General features: G+C 46.7%; 1 protein-coding gene and 1 long non-coding RNA gene across 6 annotated transcripts in view; one reads left to right on the forward strand and one right to left on the reverse strand.

Annotated features, from left to right (window-relative positions):
- Positions 1 to 23,326, reverse strand: part of PRKAG2 (protein kinase AMP-activated non-catalytic subunit gamma 2) — a 656,600-nt gene that overhangs the window by 324,284 nt on the left and 308,990 nt on the right. Inside the window, exon 1 of one of the 4 annotated variants that reach the window (XM_063921851.1) lies at positions 7,525 to 8,075. The exons of the other annotated variants lie outside the window; for them this stretch is intronic. Within the exon in view, the coding sequence (XP_063777921.1) occupies positions 7,525 to 7,630 (106 nt within the window). The 5' untranslated portion in view covers positions 7,631 to 8,075. Of the gene's footprint in view, positions 1 to 7,524; positions 8,076 to 23,326 lie in introns of those variants that run through there. 4 annotated transcript variants of the gene reach the window in all.
- LOC134927427 (uncharacterized) overlaps positions 6,992 to 23,326 on the forward strand; it is a 51,924-nt gene continuing 35,589 nt past the window's right edge. The window contains exons 1-2 of one of the 2 annotated variants that reach the window (XR_010177637.1): positions 7,008 to 7,056; positions 7,812 to 7,898. This is a non-coding gene — a long non-coding RNA (uncharacterized LOC134927427). Of the gene's footprint in view, positions 7,057 to 7,811; positions 7,899 to 23,326 lie in introns of both variants that reach the window. The other variant, XR_010177636.1, reaches the window with a different exon arrangement.

The following is a 23,326-nucleotide window of genomic DNA, read 5'->3' on the forward strand; positions in this document are numbered from 1 at the left end:
TGCGTCCTTCTCTGAATCAGCCCCAAGGTGCATAACTCTATATTCTAGTTTAACAGCAAACAGGATACAACTGCTTAACACTATGTATCAAATGCAGGCAGCGGCTGAATTGTGCTAGCCGCTCAGAGCAAAGATAAACATGTACAGTATACACTTGACGTTCCCATTGCCTTACTAAGTCTGCCTTTATTTTGCAGTCTGCAAATGTCACTTATTTCCAGAGACAGTAAAATATTTAAAGTTTTATTGCTAAAATATTTGCATGTGTTAAAGTCCCTTTAATGTCATTGCTGATCAGCTGCATAGTGTAATTGTTCTCACTTATTAGTTACACAGGGATTCATTTATCAATGTAAATCCCATTGCAATGATTTTGCGAAAAAGGCTTCAACAGCATTCATGTAAGTTACTGCTCCGCCGAGCCAGTCTCTGCAGTTATTAGCCAGCACGCCAGCGAACTGAAAGCCAAGATTTCTGATGTCAGTTCCACTAATGTGGAAATATAAATGTAATAAAGTTTTAAGATGTAAATGCATAAAACATAATTTATTTATAGAATAAAGTCTTTTCTGTGCTTTTTTTATTTTTTTATCACCGCCCGTGCTATTTCTAAAAATAACTATATCATTATGATAAAGGAACCTACAGAGAAAGCTGTTGTAAACAAGAGACATCGTTCCTGTATCTCGCAGACAATAATTAATGATGAGTAACATGTCAGTTATGATCAAAACAAACAAACCTTCAGTCGTATCAAGTTCTTGGCTTCAATTACATATGACACAAGAACACAAGATTACCACAGTGGGAGCATCCAGGGCCCCACTGTCGTGTACAGATGAGTATTGGTATAAATATGCAATTAGGATGAAATACTGCGACATGACACTGTATAAATGGGGTAAGACGCAGGCTGCTAAATTAGCTGTTTTAAATAATGTTATAATTAAAAAGAAACTACAATGTCTGTAAAATATCAGCTATTATAGAACCAGGCCACAAGCCACTGCTCTTTAGCAAATACTAGCAGCAAATACTACACTGCAAGAACTTCCATTCATACAGCTATGTATCACCCATTCATACTGTACCTGTATTTGTATTTGCAACATAATTGATAATTGTAATGAAAGGAGCTGGAGACATTCACTTGCAGGAGCCCAATCCCGGCTGGACTGGCCACCTGGCACTTCTAGCAAATACCAGAATGGCCGATGGGCCAATCTGGCTACTTATAGGCCGGGCTGAGCAGCTCCGCCTCCAGGTGCTCTGCTCACATATTTGAAACCGTTACCTGTAGATAATTTATTACAATCTGCCTAACTTCGCTTCAGTTTGGGAATATTATTGATACCTAATCATTGAGTATTTATCTGCACAATAGTAGATGGAAGGGCGTAACTACCATACAGTAGGTGCAGCTGCTATGGGGCCCACAGCTGAGGGGGAACTGTCTTCCTTGCCTGTCCCATTTTTTCTATGTGAGTTATTTTGCCATTGGGCAGTACATGGGGCCCTTACAAATGTTGCTACTGGACCCACAAATTACTAGTTACATCCCTGGGTAGATGTACCATATATTTCTGTTAATACATTTGACAAATAGAGACCAACTCTTTTTCTCATCTGGAACCACCGTAGTATGAAGGTTATAGGTCAACAGTCAAAAGGGCAACAATGTCTAGGTCAACACCAAATGGTTGTCATGAACAAGGTTGACAGGGTCAAAAGGTCAGCATGGAAATGGTCGACACATGAGAAGATCGACATGAGTTGTTGTTTTTTGGGGGGGGTGTCAAATTTAACCGTTCAGCATGTGAAACCCCAAGTACAATACAGTGTCCCCTCACATGGCTTGCCTCGCTCGCCATGCTTTAGTCACTATTCCCAATCATAGTCCACTTGGATGGTAAAGTATGATAAAGTTGCAAAAAAAAGGGGGGGGGGGGAATCTGAAAAGACCTTTTCATGTGTCGACCATTGTCACGTTGACAATTTGAGCCTGTCAACATTTTGATCATGCCGACCAAATGCATGTCAAGCATTTGGTGTGGAACTATTGACTGTCACCCTATCAACCGTATACAAAAAAGAAGTTCGCTGAACCATACTTGGGTGGATCTAACAGGTTTGAATATTAAGATGAATGTTCTAGACCACAGGTTCTCAAACTCGGTCCTCGGGACCCCACACAGTGCATGTTTTGCAGGTCTCCTCACAGAATCGCAAGTGAAATAATTAGCTTCACCTGTGGACCTTTTAAAATGTGCCAGTGAGTAATTAATACACCTGTGCACTTGCTGGGTTACCTGCAAGATATGCACTGTGTGGGGTCCTGAGGACCGAGTTTGAGAACCTCTGTTCTAGACTGATGTTTAGCAGTTTTCAGGCTGTGAACAATCACTGCTCAGTACTATACAATGTACGATAGTTGTTCAAACCAGTCGATTGGACGGCTGCTTTGCACAATTATCGCGCAGTTATGCTGGCCAATACTAGGATCAGGATCGGCGGGATCTCAGACTATAATTGGCCGAGATTCAATCCCGGGATTGGAGCTTCCAAACACGGGGATTTTGGGATTGGCCACCACCTTATTTTTTTCTATGCCGGGCAGAGTTGAGCAACCTCAAGAGGCTCAGGCACTACCTGGCTTTCCCTGCTCAGCTCCCCCAGCCCTTGGCTGAGCACCCACCGGAACTCACTGCCTGCACTGTCTGCATCTCACCTCCGCTCAGTAAGTGACCCACCCCCGTCCACCCAGATTAGGGTCAATTACGTGGGTTGGGCAGGGTGGGGGGGGCACATTGAAAAGAACCCAATCCCAGGAATCCTGCGATTGAGCATTTTTTCAATCCCGATACCCAGGATTGAAAAAATGGCCCGGAATTGGCCACCCTACGCGCAGTGTATGGCCAGTTTACGATGCATTTAGGAATGCACTTTGCAAGCATTTTCAGTGGGTTTTCTGATGCATTGTGCTTTTATCAAATACATTCCATTGTACCAGTAACTTCTATTAACAAATGACAATCCGGTCATGCAGCATTCTGAAATTATAAATGCTGAGTCAGTTTTTCTTAACATTCAATAATGGTACTGTAATAAGCACATAAGGTACCACTCATCCGGTGTATAATACGGTATTCAGGCATTATTTAACATATGAAAAGTGAGCTTTAAATATAGATAAAAACAGAATATCCATTATCTTTTATCTACAATTCTTCGTTAACCCCATCACTGCAGAGTAGGATTTGGGCTGGTCCTCTGCATATTACAGAGAGCTGTGGAGAACCAGTCCTACTTGTCCTCCTCGGCAATGTGGGGCAACTGGCATGACAACTGGGGAAAATTGGCAAATCACTTTGTCACTTTCGTAATGTAAACTAGATGGGGGTGGGCACATTTACCTATACCATCCCAAATTGATTTGGGGGTACCCTGGTTAGAAAGAGGGGAGCTTCTTCTTTCAAACAATGTGACCCTTGGTTGTTTTCATCTGTTGACTAAATAGACAGAGACTATGGCAGGGATGTAATGAAGTCCGAGTTCGGCGGCTGGGTGGGATGGCGGCCGAAATCTGATTTTTTTTTAAGGCGTAATGATGTACAAGGCTAATCCATGAATGTACAGATGGGTCCACGGTTATCTTGACTAGTTTTCTGCGCCTAGGCACAACATGATTTATTAGCATAAACCCTTCATCTATTGTTCTCAGCTGCAATACAATACAGAGAACAATACAGCAGGGGATTAAGGGGTATATGCAATTGCGGTCGAATTCCCGAAATTGTCGAATTTCGGGTCATTTTCGACCAAAAAAAAAATTCGCCTATGCAATTCAGTGCTTTCCGACCAAAAAACGGACTTTCAAAATTCGACTTTTTGAAATTCGAATTTTTGCAAATTCGACTTTTCTGCAATGATACAAGTGCTGCAATTCGACCAAAGCATATTCAATTCAAGTTTGGAAATTCGACAGCAGTGCTTTTAGACAGCAAATTCGTCATTTTCAATCCGCCACACTTTGGAGGGTGAAAACAAATAAAAAAAATTTAAACATGTTTTTTTTTTTTTTTTTTGGGGGGGGGAATAGCAGATCTATTTATATTAGAAGGGATTAGGTACTTTTTTTTATTTTTGGAGGCACAAATATTATTTATATATTTTTTAAAATATTATTATTTTTTTTATTTTATTTTTTATGCTGGAACGGTGAAATCATAAAAAAAAATGGCGTGGGGTCCCCCCTCCAAAGCATAACCAGCCTCGGGCTCTTCGAGCTGGTCCTGGTTCTAAAAATGCGGGTAAAAAATTGACAGGGGATCCCCCGTATTTTTAAAACCAGCACCGGGCTCTGCGCCTGGTGCTGGTGCCAAAAATACGGGGGACAAAAAGAGTAGGGGTCCCCCGTATTTTTAACACCAGCATCGGGCTCCACTAGCTGGACAGATAATGCCACAGCCGGGGGTCACTTTTATGCCGTGCCCTGCGGCCGTGGCATTAAATATCCAACTAGTCACCCCTGGCCGGGGTACCCTGGGGGAGTGGGGACCCCTTCAATCAAGGGGTCCCCTCCCCCCAGCCACCCAAGGGCCAGGGGTGAAGCCCGAGGCTGTCCCCCCCCATCCAATGGGCTGCGGATGGGGGGGCTGATAGCCTTTTGTGATAATAAAAAGATATTGTTTTTTCCAGTAGTACTACAAGTCCCAGCAAGCCTCCCCCGCAAGCTGGTACTTGGAGAACCACAAGTACCAGCATGCGGGAGGAAAAACGGGCCCGCTGGTACCTGTAGTACTACTGGGAAAAAAATACCCAAATAAAAACAGGACACACACACCGTCGACAGTAAAACTTTATTTCATACGTCGACACACACATACTTACCTATGTTCACACGCCGACATCGGTCCTCTTCTCCATGTAGAATCCACGGATACCTGAAAAGAAAAGATCAATATACTCACCCCAGCCATGGTCCAGAGATAAATCCACGTACTTGGCAAAAAAACAAACCGAACACCCGCTCCATGCCGGACTGAAAGGGGTCCCATGCTGACACATGGGACACCTTTCCACGAATGAGACCTGTCAGTGACAGCTGTCACAGAAAGGTCTCTAAGCCAATCAGGAAGCGCAACTTCGTTGCGCTCACCTGATTGGCTGTGCGCTGTCTGTACTGTGACAGCACATCGCAAAGCCGCTCCATTACTTTCAATGGTGGGAACTTAGCGGCTAGCGGTAAGGTCACCCGCCGGTCAGCGGCTGACCGGCGGGTGACCCCACCGCTAGCCGCTAAGTTCCCACCATTGAAAGTAATGGAGCGGCTTTGCGATGTGCTGTCACAGTACAGACAGCGCACAGCCAATCAGGTGAGCGCCACGGAAGTAGCGCTTCCTGATTGGCTGAAGGGACGTCAGTGACAGGAGTCACGTGATGTCCCGGCATTCGGGAGAAAGGGGTCTGATGTGAAAACATTGGACCCCTTTCTAGTCCGGTATGGAGCGGGTTTTTGCGTGTTTTTTTTTTTAAACAAGTACGTGGATTTTACTCTCTGGACGTGGATTTATCTCTGGACGCTGGAAGGTGAGTATAATTTTTTCACAGGTACCCTCGGATCGTCGGAGACCGTGGCAGTCGGCGTGTCAACATAGGTAAGTATGTGTGTGTCGGTAGTGTGTAATAAAGTTTTACTATCAAGGTGTGTGTGTCCTGTTTTTATTTGGGTATTTTTTCCCCAGTAGTACTACAGGTACCAGCGGGCCCGTTTTTCTCCCGCATGCTGGTACTTGTGGTTCTCCAAGTACCAGCTTGCGGGGGAGGCTTGCTGGGACTTGTAGTACTACTGGAAAAAACAATATCTTTTTATTATCACAAAAGGCTATCAGCCCCCCCATCCGCAGCCCATTGGATGGGGGGGGACAGCCTCGGGCTTCACCCCTGGCCCTTGGGTGGCTGGGGGGGGGGAACCCCTTGATTGAAGGGGTCCCCACTCCCCCAGGGTACCCCGGCCAGGGGTGACTAGTTGGATATTTAATGCCACGGCCGCAGGGCACGGCATAAAAGTGACCCCCGGCTGTGGCATTATCTGTCCAGCTAGTGGAGCCCGATGCTGGTGTTAAAAATACGGGGGACCCCTACTCTTTTTGTCCCCCGTATTTTTGGCACCAGCACCAGGCGCAGAGCCCGGTGCTGGTTTTAAAAATACGGGGGATCCCTGGCCAATTTTTCCCCTGCATTTTTAGAACCAGGACCAGCTCGATGAGCCCGAGGCTGGTTATGCTTTGGAGGGGGGACCCCACGCCATTTTTTTTTCGGGTTTTTCACGTTTTTTTACCGTTTTTTTAAATCGCGGCAAAATCCGCCAAATCGGCCGATTTTCGCCCGCGACTCTGGCGAATCCGTTTTTCATTGAATATGGTGAATTCCGGAAGCCACCTTCCGGGATTCACCTGTCGAATTGAGTCGAATTAAAAAACTGCGAAAATTGCCGCGAATTCGACCGCAATTGCATATACCCCTAAGTCATTACAACAGGGGATTAAGTCCAACTGGCCAGTCTCAGTTAATCCTATTAAAGGTCAAGATAAACGTGGACCCATCTGTACATGATTGTCCCTTTAAAAATACAGGCAAGTCCTGCACTGCTGCCGAACTCGGACATTATATTGCGCCTTATAACTGAGAGCCCCAGGCTCTTTTCCTGCACTGTTTAGATGCTATTCAGTGATCACCCGCTGCTTTGCTGTGCAGAGCAGTGGAGGTCTAATGCTCGCCAACCTTCACCCCTTCCCACGGGATACTGTAGCCCACGGGTGGGACAGTGGAACAGTGTCCGAAAAACAGTACTGTTCTGCTGGAATCGGGAGGATTGGGAGGCATGCTACTGGGATGCATTTAGCATCCTGGCAGTTGGGATGCATTTAGCATCCTGGCAGTTGGGATGCATTTAGCATCCTGGCAGTTGGGATGCATTTAGCATCCTGGCAGTTGGGATGCCGGTGGTCATTACACCACTCAGGAGACCGGCACCAGAACACAGACAGCCCAATGGTAAGTATTAGGGTTCAGGGCAGGCTTGGGGGGGGGGGGGGGGGGTTATGGTTAGGCACTGGGAGGAGGGGTGGGGGGTTAGCCATAGCCACCACCCCTGAGGGTTAGCACTAGCCGACATCCCCGAAGGGTTAGTAATAATAATAATAACAACAACAACAATACACGTTTGCTTTTAGTTCACTTTCTTGCACTGCATCATTTTCTAGGATGCAATAGAGAAATGAAAGCTACAATCATTTTTAGAAGCTTTAGTAAATGTTACTCCTATAATCTGTTATGATAAAACAAACTAAAATTTGTGTGAGTAATATATAAACACAGTGATATTGATGCTGGAATATTCCACGGCCTCAGCACAGGAGTGAGAAAATCCTCAGGTAAAACATCCTGTACATACTGTACTTTGCAAATTCTACACAACACGAAACTTATATATCAATACCGGTATACAAAGCTGCTACATACCGACTGCATTCCCTTCCAAGGCTGATCCTGGGCCGTTGCTAGACGTACTCATTCTGGCTGGAAGCCCAGTCTTCTCTCTCTGAGTGAGCGATATATAACATTCCATAGTCCCAGTACATTCTACACTATGGCAGCCCCTACACAGAACAATGGGATGACCATTTTGGGACAGTCTCTTGATCAACCGGAATGTCTTCACAGCGTAAAACTGCTTTCTACAATTCCTATTGTCTGTCAGTGACAAAATGTCTTACAAGCTTCAGACAATGTCTTTCTTCTGCTCACAGGACCAGCATCCAAAGCAGCATTTGGACCTGTTACTGGAGTCTGAGCGCTGAGGTTATGCCTGATCCTCGGAGGTATGAGCCTCTGAGGTATGTCTGTGTTTCCAAGTTTATGTCTGAGCCTCCGAGGTATATCTGTGTCTTTAGTTGATTCGCCTGGTTCTGTTGTAGACTTTATTGTTATTGTGACAGCCTGGTATCGTCTGTATGGATATACCTGTCGGAGGTGGTAGCTATGTGGTATATGTGACCTGTTCAGTAGATCAGCTACCTTGTAAATTGAATGTCCAGCAAAATACTAGAACAAAATAGCATCATGCCACGTGTTACTGCTTTCATGCTCTGCCATCTGCTTGTGTTTGAAGTTTTAAAGGTTATATTGGCATTTCATCCATTGCCCTCATGTCACAGTTTATTTCTTGTTTTTAAAGAAAAACGAGGATTTCACAGTGACACTGTCCAACAGGTTAAAGTACAGCGTGTACTCTTACTCTATAAATACACATAAAAGAAGCATTGTGCAGAAAGCTAGATCACCAATAATTGACTACACTAGAGTAAGAGGCTTTATTGTGACAATGGCTGTTAGTGGTGTTAAAAGGGGTTTCTGAACCATAGGCAAAGATGTCATGCCTCCTGACCAATCTGCACACACACATTGTTAGGGTCTCCTGCTCTGTGCTGCCACGTCGTCATGGCAACCGGGAGACAAGTGCTAGCGGAGTAACCTGAGCGTAGCCGATACTCCGGTTCGGGTCTTTTGCTGTACAATGGTTACAGACTCTGTGCACGGCAGGGGATCCGGTGCTGGTTTTTGTGCTCACAGTCTGTGAGGTCTGAGTGGGGCGTGGACAGCACCTGCTATATAAACCCTCTTCTCAGGTTAGGCAGATGCTGCTGAATCTTTGTTGGTTAGTCAGTTCCTGAAAGCTAGCTAGTACTGTGTAAACTTTGTATTTGTTTGTTGCTTACTGCAAATAGGCCTTGGGATTTGGTATTACACTCTGCCAATCCAGACCTAGCAGTAAGACTGGAGTCAGTCGTTTAACCTGCTGGGGTTCTTTTGCTACTCTGTGAACCTAGCAAGTTTGCGGCTGTATTCTCAGACTTGCCCGCCAAAATCCTTTCTCACTGTGCAAGGTGTTCAGGTGTCAGTTTAGTGGCAGTAAGCTGAACCAGTGCACTGCAAGTGAGGACTAGGATTGTGGAGACTCTCCTTGTGTCTATTATTCCATCTCTGACCAAGGAGTTTACTGCTACACCCGTTGGTAACCCTTTAGGGTTTTTCTGTTGCCCTTAGCAACAGCATTTCGGGTTCTCTACGTATTAAATCACTACATCTCGCTTCTTTCCATCTGAGCATTCCTAATACTAGGGAGACACCCGGTTTCTTAGCCTTTGGGCTTCTCTGTTCACTTTGTGTTTATTTTGTTACCATATCACCTTCTGTGTATGTAATGTCATATTCCCCAGTCTGTCTGTGAGTTCATGTGTTTTGCATCCCTCACCGTTCAGACACCAGTACATTCCTGCTGGCACTGGTGTGCATAACATATTCAGCAGCCTAATACTCTTGTTGAAATTTTGTAGGAATATGGAGCATACCCCTCAAAATACTTTGCAACAGGTGGTCGATCAGGTGCAGGTCCTGACACGACAATTTAATGATTTGTCCATTAAAATGCACACCTCGCAGGCCGCTGGCGGAGCTCCCGCAGCAGCAGTACCTTCAGGGGTTAAGGAGCCGAAAGTAAATCTCCCGGATCGTTTTTCTGGAGATCGCTCGCAGTTCTTTTGTTTCAAGGAGAGCTGCAAGCTATATTTCCAGCTTAGGCCTCAGTCTTCTGGGTCAGAGATTCAGCGGGTGGGCATAGTGATTTCCTTGCTACAAGGAGACCCACAGGTCTGGGCATATGGGTTGCAGCCTGACTGTCCGTCGCTTAAAAGTGTTGATGCTTTTTTTACGGCACTGGGCATGTTGTATGATGACCCTGACAAGACGGCCTCAGCCGAGGCTCAGATTTCGATCCTTAAGCAAGTTTGTACTGTGGGAATAAAGGTCATGTGGTAGTATCATGCCCAGAAAAGCCGGAAAACTTCAGGGCCTGAGGGTGATGGGAAATATCCTGTCAGGTCAGAAGTCAGAATTTCCCAAGAAGACTTTTATCATTCCGGTGACCTTGAAGATCCTCGGTCAAACTGTCAAGACTGAGGCCTTTGTGGACAGTGGGGCCGACGGGGTTTTTATGGACCGCCAATTCGCCCTGAGACACTCTGTTCCCTTAGTATCCTTGGCATCAGAAATTGAGATTTGTGGGTTAAACGGGGAACCATTATCCCAGGGTAAAATTACCTCTTGCACTAGCCAGATTTCTTTGTTTATTGGAGCCACACACTCTGAAAAATTGTCCTTTTATGTGACTGTCTGTACTTTTGCCCCATTGGTGTTGGGGTTACCCTGGTTAAGGGCCCACAATCCTCAATTTGACTGGGTCTCTGGGGAGATTCTTAGTTGGGGTACTGATTGTTTCAGGAGTTGCTTGAGCCTTCCAGTCAGGCTTTCGCAGCTAAGTTTGCCAGGATTGCCAGGATGTTATGCAGATTTTGCGGACGTGTTCTCCAAAAGAGTTGCAGAGGTACTACCTCCCCATCACCCCTATGACTGTGCCATTGATTTGTTGCCGAATGCTAAGCTTCCCAAGAGCAGGTTGTACTCCCTGTCACGTCCTGAGACTCAGGCTATGGCAGAGTACATTCAGGAGAACTTGGCTAAGGGATTTATCAGACCTTCACAGTCTCCAGTTGGGTCGGGGTTCTTCTTCGTGGGTAAAAAGGACGGTTCGTTGCGACCCTGCATCGACTTCAGGGAATTGAACCGTATCACGATTAAAAACTCATACCCACTGCCTCTCATTTCGGTCTTGTTTGACCAGCTTCGTACTGCCACCATTTTTTCTAAGATTGACCTACGCGGTGCGTACAATCTAATCCGAATAAGAGAGGGGGATGAATGGAAGACTGCCTTTAATACCCACTCAGGGCATTATGAATATTTGGTGATGCCTTTTGGGCTCTGTAATGCCCCGGCAGTCTTCCAGGACTTCATGAACGATGTGCTCAGGGAATATTTGGATAGATTCTTAGTTGTATACTTAGATGACATCCTAATCTTCTCCCATTCCCTGGAGGAACATCGGAAGCATGTACGCTTAGTCCTCCAGAAACTCAGAGACCACCGGCTTGGGGCGAAGCTGGAGAAGTGCGAATTTGAAGTTCAGCAAATCGCATTTCTAGGATATATTATCTCCCCAGAAGGTTTCCAAATGGAGGGTTCCAAGGTACAGGCAGTCCTGGATTGGGTGCAGCCCACTAGTTTGAAGGCGCTTCAGCGTTTTCCGGGCTTTGCGAATTTTTATAGACAATTTATCGCTGGATTTTCGTCTATAGTGGCGCCCTTGGTGGCACTCACTAAGAAAGGGGTGGATGTTGCTCACTGGTCTTGAGAGGCCAAAGCGGCTTTTGCCCGTCTCAAAAGGGCATTTGTCTCGGCCAAGGTGCTGCGACACCCAGATCCAGAGCGTCCTTTTGTGGTGGAGGTGGATGCCTCTGAGATGGGTATTGGGGCAGTGCTCTCTCAGATGGGGGTGTCTGATAATCGCCTTCATCCCTGTGCTTACTTTTCCCGTAAATTTTCGCCTGCCGAGATGAATTATGACGTGGGTAACCGGGAATTGTTGGCTATTAAGGATGCACTCGAGGAGTAGAGACACTGGCTTGAGGGGGCTAAGTTTGTGGTCTCAATTCTCACCGACCATAAGAATTTGGCATATTTAGAGTCAGCGAAGCGCCTCAATGCCAGGCAGGCACGATGGGCTTTGTTTTTTGCTCGCTTTAATTTTTTGATAACATATCGCCCTGGGTCAAAAAACATCAAGGCTGATGCGCTCTCGCGGAGTTTTGCTCCAATCCAGGAGACCACCGAGGAGCCATTGCCCATTGTGTCCCCATCATGTATTAAAGTGGGCATTACCCAGGACCTCTTGTCATTAGTCCTTAGAGCACAGGAGCAGGCTCCTCCAGACCTTCCGGTAGGTCTTTTGTTTGTGCCTCCTAGGTTAAGACAGCGAGTGTTCCTGGAATTCCATGCCAAGAAGTCGGCAGGTTACCCGGGTATTGCCAGAACTCGGGAGTTGCTATCTAGGGCGGTGTGGTGGCCCTCGGTGGCTAGGGATGTGGATCAGTGGGTTCGGGCATGTGACATCTGTGCCCGAAATAAGACTCCTAGAGGGGTTCCTGTTGGCCCATTACATCCACTCTCTATTCCATTTAAGCCATGGACCCACATTTCAATGGATTTTGTGGTGGACTTGCCCAAATCCTCGGGGATGACAGCCATCTGGGTTGTCGTTGACAGGTTTTCGAAGATGGCGCACTTCGTTCCATTGGTTGGGCTGCCATCGGCCAGACGCCTGTCTGAATTATTTATGCTGCATGTTGTGCGCCTCCACGGGTTGCCACTTGATGTGGTCTCTGACCGCGGATCCCAGTTTGTGGCCAAATTCTGGAGGGCAAAAAGAATTGGGTGTACAACCGCAATGTTGCGCAATAAATACAAGCAGCCTTGCTTCTACACACCAAGGAAAAAACACAAATTCCATAAAATACGAGAATGCAAGTGGGATGGTGTAGTTAGCACTGGCGCTCAAAATTTTATAAAGGATGTAACCCTTTTTGTTTGAAGGGATATGGCGGCCGCCAAAGCAATTAGGCCAATTGAAATGAAAATATAAAATATAAAAGCTTTTATTTGTGACATAAAATGATACTAACATCAACATACATAAAGTGCATCTGTGGGGCTGGACCAGTTTTACAGGTGAATATATAAATTGGAAAAGATGTCTCTCACCATGAATCAGTGCTGCGGTGGGCTAGCTTTTGAATAAGCAACAGGGTCCCAGGCTGAAATAGCCTAGGCACCACCGCAACAGATTTTGTTCAGCTTGTGAGTCCTTTGTGTCCACCACTGGTCCTCTCCCCTTGTCGCCTCCGTCTATGAACAACGCGTTTCGGTCACTAGACTGTGACCTTCTTCAAGTTCCTGGATCCAGGAGACATCTTTTCCAATTTATATATTCACCTGTAAAACTGGTCCAGCCCCACAGATGCACTTTATGTATGTTGATGTTAGTATCATTTTATGTCACAAATAAAAGCTTTTATATTTTATATTTTCATTTCAATTGGCCTAATTGCTTTGGCGGCCGCCATATCCCTTCAAACAAAAAGGGTTACATCCTTTATAAAATTTTGAGCGCCAGTGCTAACTACACCATCCCACTTGCATTCTCAAATTCTGGAGGGCATTTTGTTCCGATCTCCAGATTTCTGTCAGCTTGTCATCAGGCTACCATCCGCAGTCTAATTGGCAGACTGAAAGGGTGAACCAGTCCTTGGAGCAGTTCCTCAGGTGTTATGTCTCCAAGTGTCAGACTGACTGGGTGGCTCATCTGTCCATGGCGGAGTTTGCCTATAACAACGCGGCTCACTCTGCTACAGGGATCTCTCCCTTCCTTTGTGTGTATGGGCATCATCCTAAGGCCAATTCTTTTGACCCCCTGGACTCCACGCCTGGTGGTTCTTCTGTGGTTTCGGTCCTTAGAGGTATTTGGAGGAAAGTGAAGAAAGCCCTTGTGTCTGTGTCATTAGTGACCAAAAGGGTTTTTGATAAGCGGAAAAGACCCTGCAGCTTCAGATTAGGAGACTTCGTCTGGTTGTCTACCAAGAATATGAAGTTGAGACAGCCATCTCATAAGTTAGGCCCCCGGTTCATCGGTCCTTATAAGATCACTAGGGTTATCAATCCGGTGGCATTTCAGTTAGATCTACCCCGTTCTTTGGGTATCAATAAAACATTTCATTGTTCCCTTTTAAAACGGGCAATTAGTAATCCTTCTTTCAGTGGAAGACCTTCCCCTCTTCTGATACGTGGCCAGAGGGAGTTTGTTGTTGAAAGGATTCTTGACTCCAAGATGGTTCGGGGTCGGCTGTCATTTTTGGTGCACTGGAAGGGGTATGGCCCGGAGGAGCGGTCGTGGGTGCGCAGTTGTGATCTTCATGCCCCCAGACTGTTACGCTCTTTCTTCTCGCAGTTCCCCGATAAACCCGGTGGTAGGGGTTCTTTGACCCCTCGTCAGAGGGGGGGGGGTACTGTTAGGGTCTCCTGCTCTGTGCTGCCACGTCGTCATGGCAACCGGGAGACAAGTGCTAGCGGAGTAACCTGAGCGTAGCTGATACTCCGGTTCGGGTCTTTTGCTGTGCAATGGTTACAGACTCAGTGCACGGCAGGGGATCCGGTGCTGGTTTTTGTGCTCACAGTCTGTGAGGTCTGAGTGGGGCGTGGACAGCACCTGCTATATAAACCCTCTTCTCAGGTTAGGCAGATGCTGCTGAATCTTTGTTGGTTAGTCAGTTCCTGAAAGCTAGCTAGTACTGTGTAAACTTTGTATTTGTTTGTTGCTTACTGCAAATAGGCCTTGGGATTTGGTATTACACTCTGCCAATCCAGACCTAGCAGTAAGACTGGAGTCAGTCGTTTAACCTGCTGGGGTTCTTTTGGTACTCTGTGAACCTAGCAAGTTTGCGGCTGTATTCTCAGACTTGCCTGCCAAAATCCTTTCTCACTGTGCAAGGTGTTCAGGTGTCAGTTTAGTGGCAGTAAGCTGAACCAGTGCACTGCAAGTGAGGACTAGGATTGTGGAGACTCTCCTTGTGTCTATTATTCCATCTCTGACCAAGGAGTTTACTGCCACACCCGTTGGTAACCCTTTAGGGTTTTTCTGTTGCCCTTAGCAACAGCATTTCGGGTTCTCTACGTATTAAATAACTACATCTCGCTTCTTTCCATCTGAGCATTCCTAATACTAGGGAGACACCCGGTTTCTTAGCCTTTGGGCTTCTCTGTTCACTTTGTGTTTATTTTGTTACCCTATCACCTTCTGTGTATGTAATGTCATATTCCCCAGTCTGTCTGTGAGTTCATTTGTTTTGCATCCCTCACCGTTCAGACACCAGTACATTCCTGCTGGCACTGGTGTGCATAACACACATGCCCTAATCCCATTGGTCTTATCACTCATACACATAGTAAATGGATGGCCCTCCAGATACCTCTCCATGGCCTGTACCGGAGAACTTGATCGCTTTTATTTGTGCAAAGGTTCCATACAGGTAAATTAGCTCACTGCATGTTGTCCGATGTCCTTCAATAGACTAGGACACACTACGCTCAATCTGCATGGCGATCTATGCTGTTTCCTCTATAGAGCTCACTGCCAGATATCTGTCATTGGGTTCCTCTAGAGGGAGATGTATTAAACCTCCTAAAGAGGCTACCCAAGTGTTACCACTAGCAACCAATCAGATTTTAACTATAATTTTGAATGTGCCAGCTTTGTGTTATTCATGATAATTTGCTTCTGTCCATTCTGTGACTCATCACTATCATCCTGTATGATGATTTGTTTACCTGGGTTATCGGACTGTGGGGGTAATTCAGATCTGATCGCTGGGCTGCGTTGTTCGCTGCCCTGCAATCAGATAGTCGCCGCCTACAGGGGGAGGGGAAAAGCCTGTACAAGTGTGCAATCGCTTTGTTAGCAGAACTGCACAAAAATCAATTTGTGCTGTCTCTGCGCAGCCCAGGACTTACTCAGCCATGGCGATTGAATCCTCCTGATCGGGGCTGGAGCTGACGTCAGACAACCTACCTCAAAACGCCTTATCCCGCCTGCGTTTTTCCAGACACTCCTGAAAAACGATCAGTTGCCACCCACAAATGCCCTCTTCCTGTCAATCTCCTTGCGAACGCCCATGCTTTCAGATTTTTTGCACCATCCCGCCGCCATGCACCGATGCCTGTCGCTGTTGTGCGACGCACCAGCGCATACACATGTTCAGTTCAGATCTGATTGCCCGCTGTGCAAAAACGCACAGCAGCAATCAGATCTGACTTACCCCCTGTGATATGTCTGTTGCCAGTTATTCATTTTATGCCCCCATAATAGTTCCCTAGGTTATTTTCTAAACCAAAGTATTGCCCTAGTTAATATTTGTGCCCTAAATTATTTTATGAACCTTTGTAGTTCCCTAGTTTGGCTGCCAGTACACATTATGCCACACAGTTCCCCCAACTTACATTATGACATACAGTGTCCCCAGTTCATATTATGCCACATAGCAATGGCGCCCCTTGCACAAACTATAGTTACGCCCATGGCTGCCAGTCTGCCCTTGTGCTGTCACATTCTTATACATGGCATTTCTGCCACAGCTGCTTTGCAGTCCTGCCACAGTAACATAGCTCTGTCTAAATCTTCAGGTGTAGCAACCACTGGGGTTAATGACAGTTTGCAAAGTCTAAAATATGTCAATTGGTTCTGAGCAGGTGCAGAAAAGAGGCATCTGCAAATATGCTGGAATATATACACACACTGGCGACTGGAGTGGCGTGACAGCAGAGGGATTAGGTGGTCTCACACAGGCCGAGTACTGTACATTAACAGCGTCTGCATGCAACAGATGGCAGACCTGCGCAGAGAGGAATATGGGGGTCATTCCGACCCGTTCGCCCGCTGCAGTTTGTAGCAGCGGTGCGAACAGGTCGGAACTGCGCATGCGCGGCGGATGCATTGTGCACGCGTGCCGTTGCCTGGCGACGGCAGCAACACCACCAGCGGAAAAAGTGATCGCAGCGGCGATCGCAAGAAGACTGACAGGCGGGAGGCGTTCCGGGCCGTAAGCTGACCGTTTTCCAGGCGTGGTGAGGAGAACACAGGCGTGTACAGGCGTTTGGAGGGCGGATGTCTGATGTCAATCCCGGGACCCTTGTCACTGGATCCGTCGCACGGGGTAAGTAAGTCTGACCCTGGTCTTGTTTTGCAGGAAACTTTTTTAGCATAGCAGGGCTGCACAAGCGATCGCAGACCTGCTATGCTAAAATACACTCCCCCATAGGCGGCGTCAAGTTGATCGCACGAGCAGCAAAAAATTGCTATGTGCGATCAACTCGGAATGAGAGCCTATATGCCTCTGAAAGCAATAGCAATTACAGGTGCTTTAGAGCTGGTTTAATAGACACTGATGATGGTGATGTACAACTGCTGATTGGCTGATTGCAAATTCACCTCTGGATCTGATAGGTGATTTCGGGTCACAGATCAGGTCTGCTATTTAAGGACTTCCCCCCCATATATATTAACATCTGTGCTATAGTATTGCCAGAATAGCTGCAGTGCCTGACATAATTCTGCATGGCTTCTTTGGTAACAGTGGGGTTGGTGGAGGGGCAGCAGGAGCATATTTGGAGAGCAAATGCACTAAAGTGTTCCAGTACAGGTATGTGTTTTCATTCGGTTACATATACTTACTTTGAGTAGCTTTCTGGAACTTCAATAAAACCAAGAAACAAGTGCACACTCTAGTGGTCACTAACCGAACAGCTCTAATGCAAATTAGCCTTTCTGGGGTTTTTTGCAAATGATCATCTACAAAGCCTATGGACTATTAAATGATGGATTTAGGTTCAAAAGACAAATGCATAAACAAAAAATAGCAAAAGTAAAACCAGCATAAAAAACACAAACTGAAATCTCTAGTTGTATTTTTCTTACTATACGGTATAATACATAGGTGATTAGTATTTGAGTTTATTAAATATTATTTCATTCTGTACATCCAGTGTGTACTACTGTACTTTAAAAGAAGTTTTCCACTTTAGCTATATTTCTAGTAAAGCATCCTCCTTCCCTTCAGCATTTGCTGCATGTGGCAGGGTGCCACGACTGATGCACAGCCAGGACTTCCTGTTCCTCCAATATGAAGTCAGATGGAACATCTTGCATACCTCCCAACATGATCCTCTCCAGGAGGGACACAATGCTCTGCTTCTGGACTTTTCCCTTAATTTATGATTGCCAGCACCTGTGTTGAACAGATTAATGGATAAGAAAGTTATTTCAGCACAGGTGATGGCAATCATACATAAAGAGGGAAGTCCAATAGCAGAGCATTGTGTCCCTCCTGGAGAGGGTCATGTTGGGAGATATGCATCTTGTTCCTCCAATCAGTAGCCAGACCAGGTCTCCTGTTAATCCATTCAAAAGACAGTTCTCTATTATACATACCTCCCAACATGAGGACAGAGGGAGACGCAAACGTGCTCCCGCTGCCAGCAATAGGGGACAGCATGCCAACATAACCATAAGAGTTTTGAAGTAAACACAGAGACAGACTAAAACAGAGAGAGGACTAAGATGGGTGACGGGTTGAGACAAAAAGGGAGAGACGGGGGAAGTAATGAGCAAAATGAGAAGGGTTGGAGGAATGGGAGTGGGATGTCTTCTCCAGGTTAATACATCTGCCCCACTGTTTGTTAGGGGAAAAAACATGATGTTCTAAATCAAGCGATTTTTGTATTTGTATACAGTTTCTGTACTTAATGTACTATGTATGCATACTTGCAGAATGTCCGGGAGACTCAAAAATTTCACAAATTTACCCAGATTTCTGAAGGAGCAGGTACTTTCTGGATCCTGCACTATCCCCCAGTGAAGTGAGCGGGGGTATGATGGTGAGCTTCCCTCATTATAGCCCAGCACCCCCTGTGTGATGATGTGATCCGTGGCACAGGGGTGCGAAAATGATGGTGAAAATTACCAGGGCCGTAACTAGGTGAACTTGGCACATAGTGCACTCGCGGTGTGAGCGCATCATGCGCTGTTTGCTCCCGATTGCCCACCGCCCTGGCAGTGTTTGATACAGAGCTGGTTGGAGGTAGTGGCCGCTGCAGCGCTGCTTTTGATGGGAGGTGGGACTTGAGTCCCGGCCATGACAACCTGGAGGACTGTGCAGCGTTGGTAATGGAGATAGAGGGCCTGATTCATCATGGATCGCAAAAGCAAAATCTTTCTCTAATGGGTAAAACCATGTGCACTGCAGGGGGGGGGGGGGGGCAGATATAACATGTGCAGGGAGAGTTAGAGTTTGGTGGGTTATATTGTTTCTGTGCAGGGTAAATACTGGCTGCTTTATTCTTACACTGCAATTTAGATTTCAGTTTAAACACATCCCAGGCTCTGCCCTGGCGTAATGTGTAAAAGGGGGTCTGCCTGGCATAAAGTGTCATTATAGTGTGACGTAATTTGAATAATGAAGTCTACTGTGCGGTGTAATATGCATTGGTGTTATTTTGTCACCCCGCACTTTCCCCATGAAGCCACACCCCTATATTTTTACCACGCACTGCCCCTTTTTTGAATATTGGGGAGGAGGTGTCTAGTAACGGCTCTGCCACTTAGACTGCCCTCCAGGATCTCAGAACAGGTGCAGGGCTGTAAGAAGGGGTGTGCAACCCGAGTCAAAGCCCAGATAACAAGTCCAGGGGAGCGGCACTGTTGCTGCATCAGTGACACCATTCTTTGGTTTGTGGGAAGCCTAGAACGGCACCTTGCAGCCTGGAGAGGAGATCAGCGGCACTTCCTTAGGACCAGTGGTGGCACTGGGTTCGGTGACACCGATGCGGCCAATAGACCCCCTGTGTGCGCACAGAAAAGAGGTGTGGTCTTGCAGCCTTTACATCACAGGGGAAGCCCCTGCTTTACATCACTCTGATTGTGTGCCGAGCATCCCCAGAGATGCTGAGCCGTCCCCCAGAGACTTTACTACACTGCTACTCCTTCTCAGTCACAGAGCCAGGCGCTGCAGGATAATGTCACACTGCAGCAACCGGCTCCTGTCACTGCGGAGTAGCAGGCATTTTGGTGTCACAAGGGGTGTGCTGCTCCCCGCACCTTCTTGTGACGCCACTGCTTATGAATGTTGACAATGAATACTGATGTGATGACCTGACTGCCCTGTTTATAAACACACCATTTCAGAATTTCTCACTAATTGTCAGGGACAGGCTAAATTTCTCAGATGTTCTGGTTAAAGCAATGTCCCTGTTTTCTGTACTGACCAACTGCACATTAAAATGTCCATTTTCCAGCATGTTAGATGTAATTCTTACACTATGGGCCGGATGTATTGGAATGCGAGATTGCCGGAGCTCCAAGACGTTTTTTAAAGCAGCAAATGTTTACAAGGCAAAACCAACCAGGTTTTGCCTTGTAAACGTTAGCTGCTTTAAAAAAAATGTACAAGTTCGGCTGGAGTCTCCGAGACTCTGGCCGTCTTGCATTCCAATACATCCAGTCCTATATTTGTATTCTGCAGGCACTACTGAAGATATGTATTTTAAATGTAAAACAAAATACAGAGTGCATTTTCTAAAACATGTTCCCAGGTCCATGAAGACTGTGTTGTGTACGCCACGCATTGGGTCTGTAATAACCTGCAATATAAATGATTTTAAAATGATTATATACATAAGTGGAGCCTTACAGCGCTGAGGTCTTGAGTTTCAATTCTCACCACGACCCTAACTGCATACCTCCCAGCATGACCCTCTCCAGGAGGGACAGAATGCTCTGCTCCTGGACTTCCCTCTTAATTTATGATTGCCCTCATCTGTGCTGAAACACGTTTCTTGTCCATTAACCTGTTCAGCACAGGTGCTGGCAATCATACATTAAGAGAAAAGTCCAGGAGCAGAGCATTGTGTCCCTCCTGGAGAGGTTCATGTTGGGAGGTATATAACTGTGTGGAATTTGTATATTCTCCCATGTTTGCGTGGGTTTTCTCCAGGTGTTGGGGGTGATTCCGAGTTGATCGCTAGCTGCCGTTGTTCGCAGCGCAGCGATCAGGCTAAAAATCGTCATTTCTGCGCATACGTATGCACCGCAGTGCACACGCGCGACGTATGGGTACAAAGGCATATGTTGTTTTGCACAGGTTCTAGCGAAGTTTTCAGTCGCACTGACGACAGCAAGAAGATTGACAGGAAGGGGGTGTTTCTGGGTGTCAACTGTTCGTTTTCAGCAAGTGTTTGCAAAAACGCAGGCGTGTCTGAAAAAACGCAGGCGTGGTTGGGCGTTCACATGACGTCAAATCCGGACACGAATAAACTGAAGTGATCGCAAGCACTGAGTAGGTTCAAAGTTACTCAGAAACTGCACAATCTGTTTTTGCAGAGCTCGGCTTTACATGCGTTCGCACTTCTGCTAAGCTAAAATACACTCCCCGGTGTGCGGCGGCATAGCGTTTGCATTGCTGCTAAAATTAGCTAGCGAGCGATCAACTCGGAATGACCCCCGTTACTCCCACATTCCAAAACTATACTAGTAGGTTAAATGGCTCCCAACAAAAACTTAATTGTGTGCATGTGATAGAGAATATAAAGCGACAACGCCACCAGGCAACGGCTGATGTGAATGGCTAAATATCCTCTGCAAATCACTGTGGAAATGTGTGTGCCGGTAATAATAACAGCACAGATATTTTATAACATAGTAGGGGGTAATCCAGAGTTGATCGCAGCAGCAAATCTGTTAGCAGTTGGGCAAAACCATGTGCACTGCCGGGGGGGGGGGGGGGGGGGGGGGTGCGTGAGATATAACATGTGCAGAGAGAGTTAGATTTGGGTGGGGTGTGTTCAATCTGAAATCTAAATTGCAGTGTAAAAATAAAGCAGCCAGTATTTACCCTGCACAGAAACAAAATAACCCAACCAAATGTAACTCTCTGCACAGAAACAAAATGGCCCACCCAAATGAAACTCTCTGCACGTTATATCTGCCCCATCTGCAGTGCACATGGGGGGTCATTCCGAGTTTTTCGTAGCTGTGCTAAATTTAGCACAGCTACGATCGTTTACTCAGCCATGCGGGGGGACGCCCAGCACAGGGCTAGTCTGCCCCGCATGTCAGTGCCGCCCCCCCTGCACAAATACAAAAGCATCGCACAGAGGCGATGCCTTTGTATTTGAGGAGTACCTCCCGGCCAGCGCAGCTCCTGCGGCTGGCCGGGAGTTGCTCATCGCTCCTAGTAAATTTCCCCCATTGTTACCAGACCTAAGAATCTAAGGTGCCCAGTGGAATTTGTCCACTTTTAAAACCTGCAAAATACTTTCTCTTACATCCTAGAGGATGCTGGGGACTCCGTAAGGACCATGGGGATAGACGGGCTCCGCAGGAGACATGGGCACTTTAAGAAAGACTTTAGATCTGGTGTGCACTGGCTCCTCCCTCTATGCCCCTCCTCCAGACCTCAGTTTGATACTGTGCCCAGTGGAGACTGGGTGCTTTTCAGAGAGCTCTCCTGAGCTTTCTGACAGAAAGTATATTTGTTAGGTTTTTTATTTTCAGGGAGCCTGCTGGCAACAGACTCCCTGCATCGAGGGACTGAGGGGAGAGAAGCAGACCTACTTCTGTGAGTTTCAAGGCTCTGCTTCTTAGGCTACTGGACACCATTAGCTCCAGGGGGAGTCAGAACACAGGTTTCACCCGGGAGTTCGTCCCGGAGCCGGGCCCCCGTCCTCCTCACAGAGCCGGAAGATAGAAGCCGAGTGAGTATGAGAAGAAAAGAAGACTTCAGAGGCGGCAGAAGACTTCATGATCTTCACTGAGGTAACACACAGCAGTGCAGCTGTGCGCGATTGCTCCCACACACCTCACACACGGCAGTCATTGTAAGGGTGCAGGGCGCAGGGGGGGCGCCCTGGGCAGCAATATAAACCTCATTTCTGGCAAAAGAGATATATATACAGCTAGGCACTGTATATATAAAGAGCCCCCACCAGTTTTCATTATATTTAAGCGGGACAGAAGCCCGCCGCCGAGGGGGCGGGGCTTCTCCCTCAGCACTCACCAGCGCCATTTTCTCCACAGCACAGCTGAGAGGAAGCTCCCCGGACTCTCCCCTGCTTATCCACGGTGAAAGGTGGTTTCAGAGAAGAGGGGGGGGGGGGGGGGGCACATAATTGGCAGCAAATAATAGTATTACAGCGCTACTGGGTAAACACATTGTGTGTTTTTCTTGGGGTATTAGCGCTGGATGTGTGTTGGCATACTCTCTCTCTGTCTCTCCAAAGGGCCTTGTGGGGGAACGGTCTTCAGATAAGAGGATTCCCTGAGTGTATGGTGTGTCGGTACGTGTGTGTCGACATGTCTGAGGTAAAAGGCTCTTCTAAGGAGGAGAAGGAGCAAATGTGTGTGTGTGGTGTCTCCGTCGACAACGCCGACACATGACTGGATATGTGGAATTAAGTGCTGAGGTAAATTTATTGCACAAAAGATTAGAGAACAGACAGGGAATCTTCCCATGTCTGTCCCTATGTCGCAGGGACCTTCAGAGTCTCAAAACGCCCACTATCCAAAATAATAGACACTGATACCGACACGGAGTCTGACTCCAGTGTCGACTACGATGATGCAAAGTTACAGCCAAAACTGGCAGAAAAGTATTCAATATATGATTATTGTAATAAAAGATGTTTTGCATATCACTGATGACCCATCTGTCCCTGACACGAGGGTACACATGTTTAAGGGGAAGAAAGCTGAGATAACATTTCCCCCCTC

Source organism: Pseudophryne corroboree, chromosome 5 (assembly GCF_028390025.1).
Source record: "Pseudophryne corroboree isolate aPseCor3 chromosome 5, aPseCor3.hap2, whole genome shotgun sequence".
Classification (NCBI taxonomy): Eukaryota; Metazoa; Chordata; class Amphibia; order Anura; family Myobatrachidae; genus Pseudophryne; species Pseudophryne corroboree.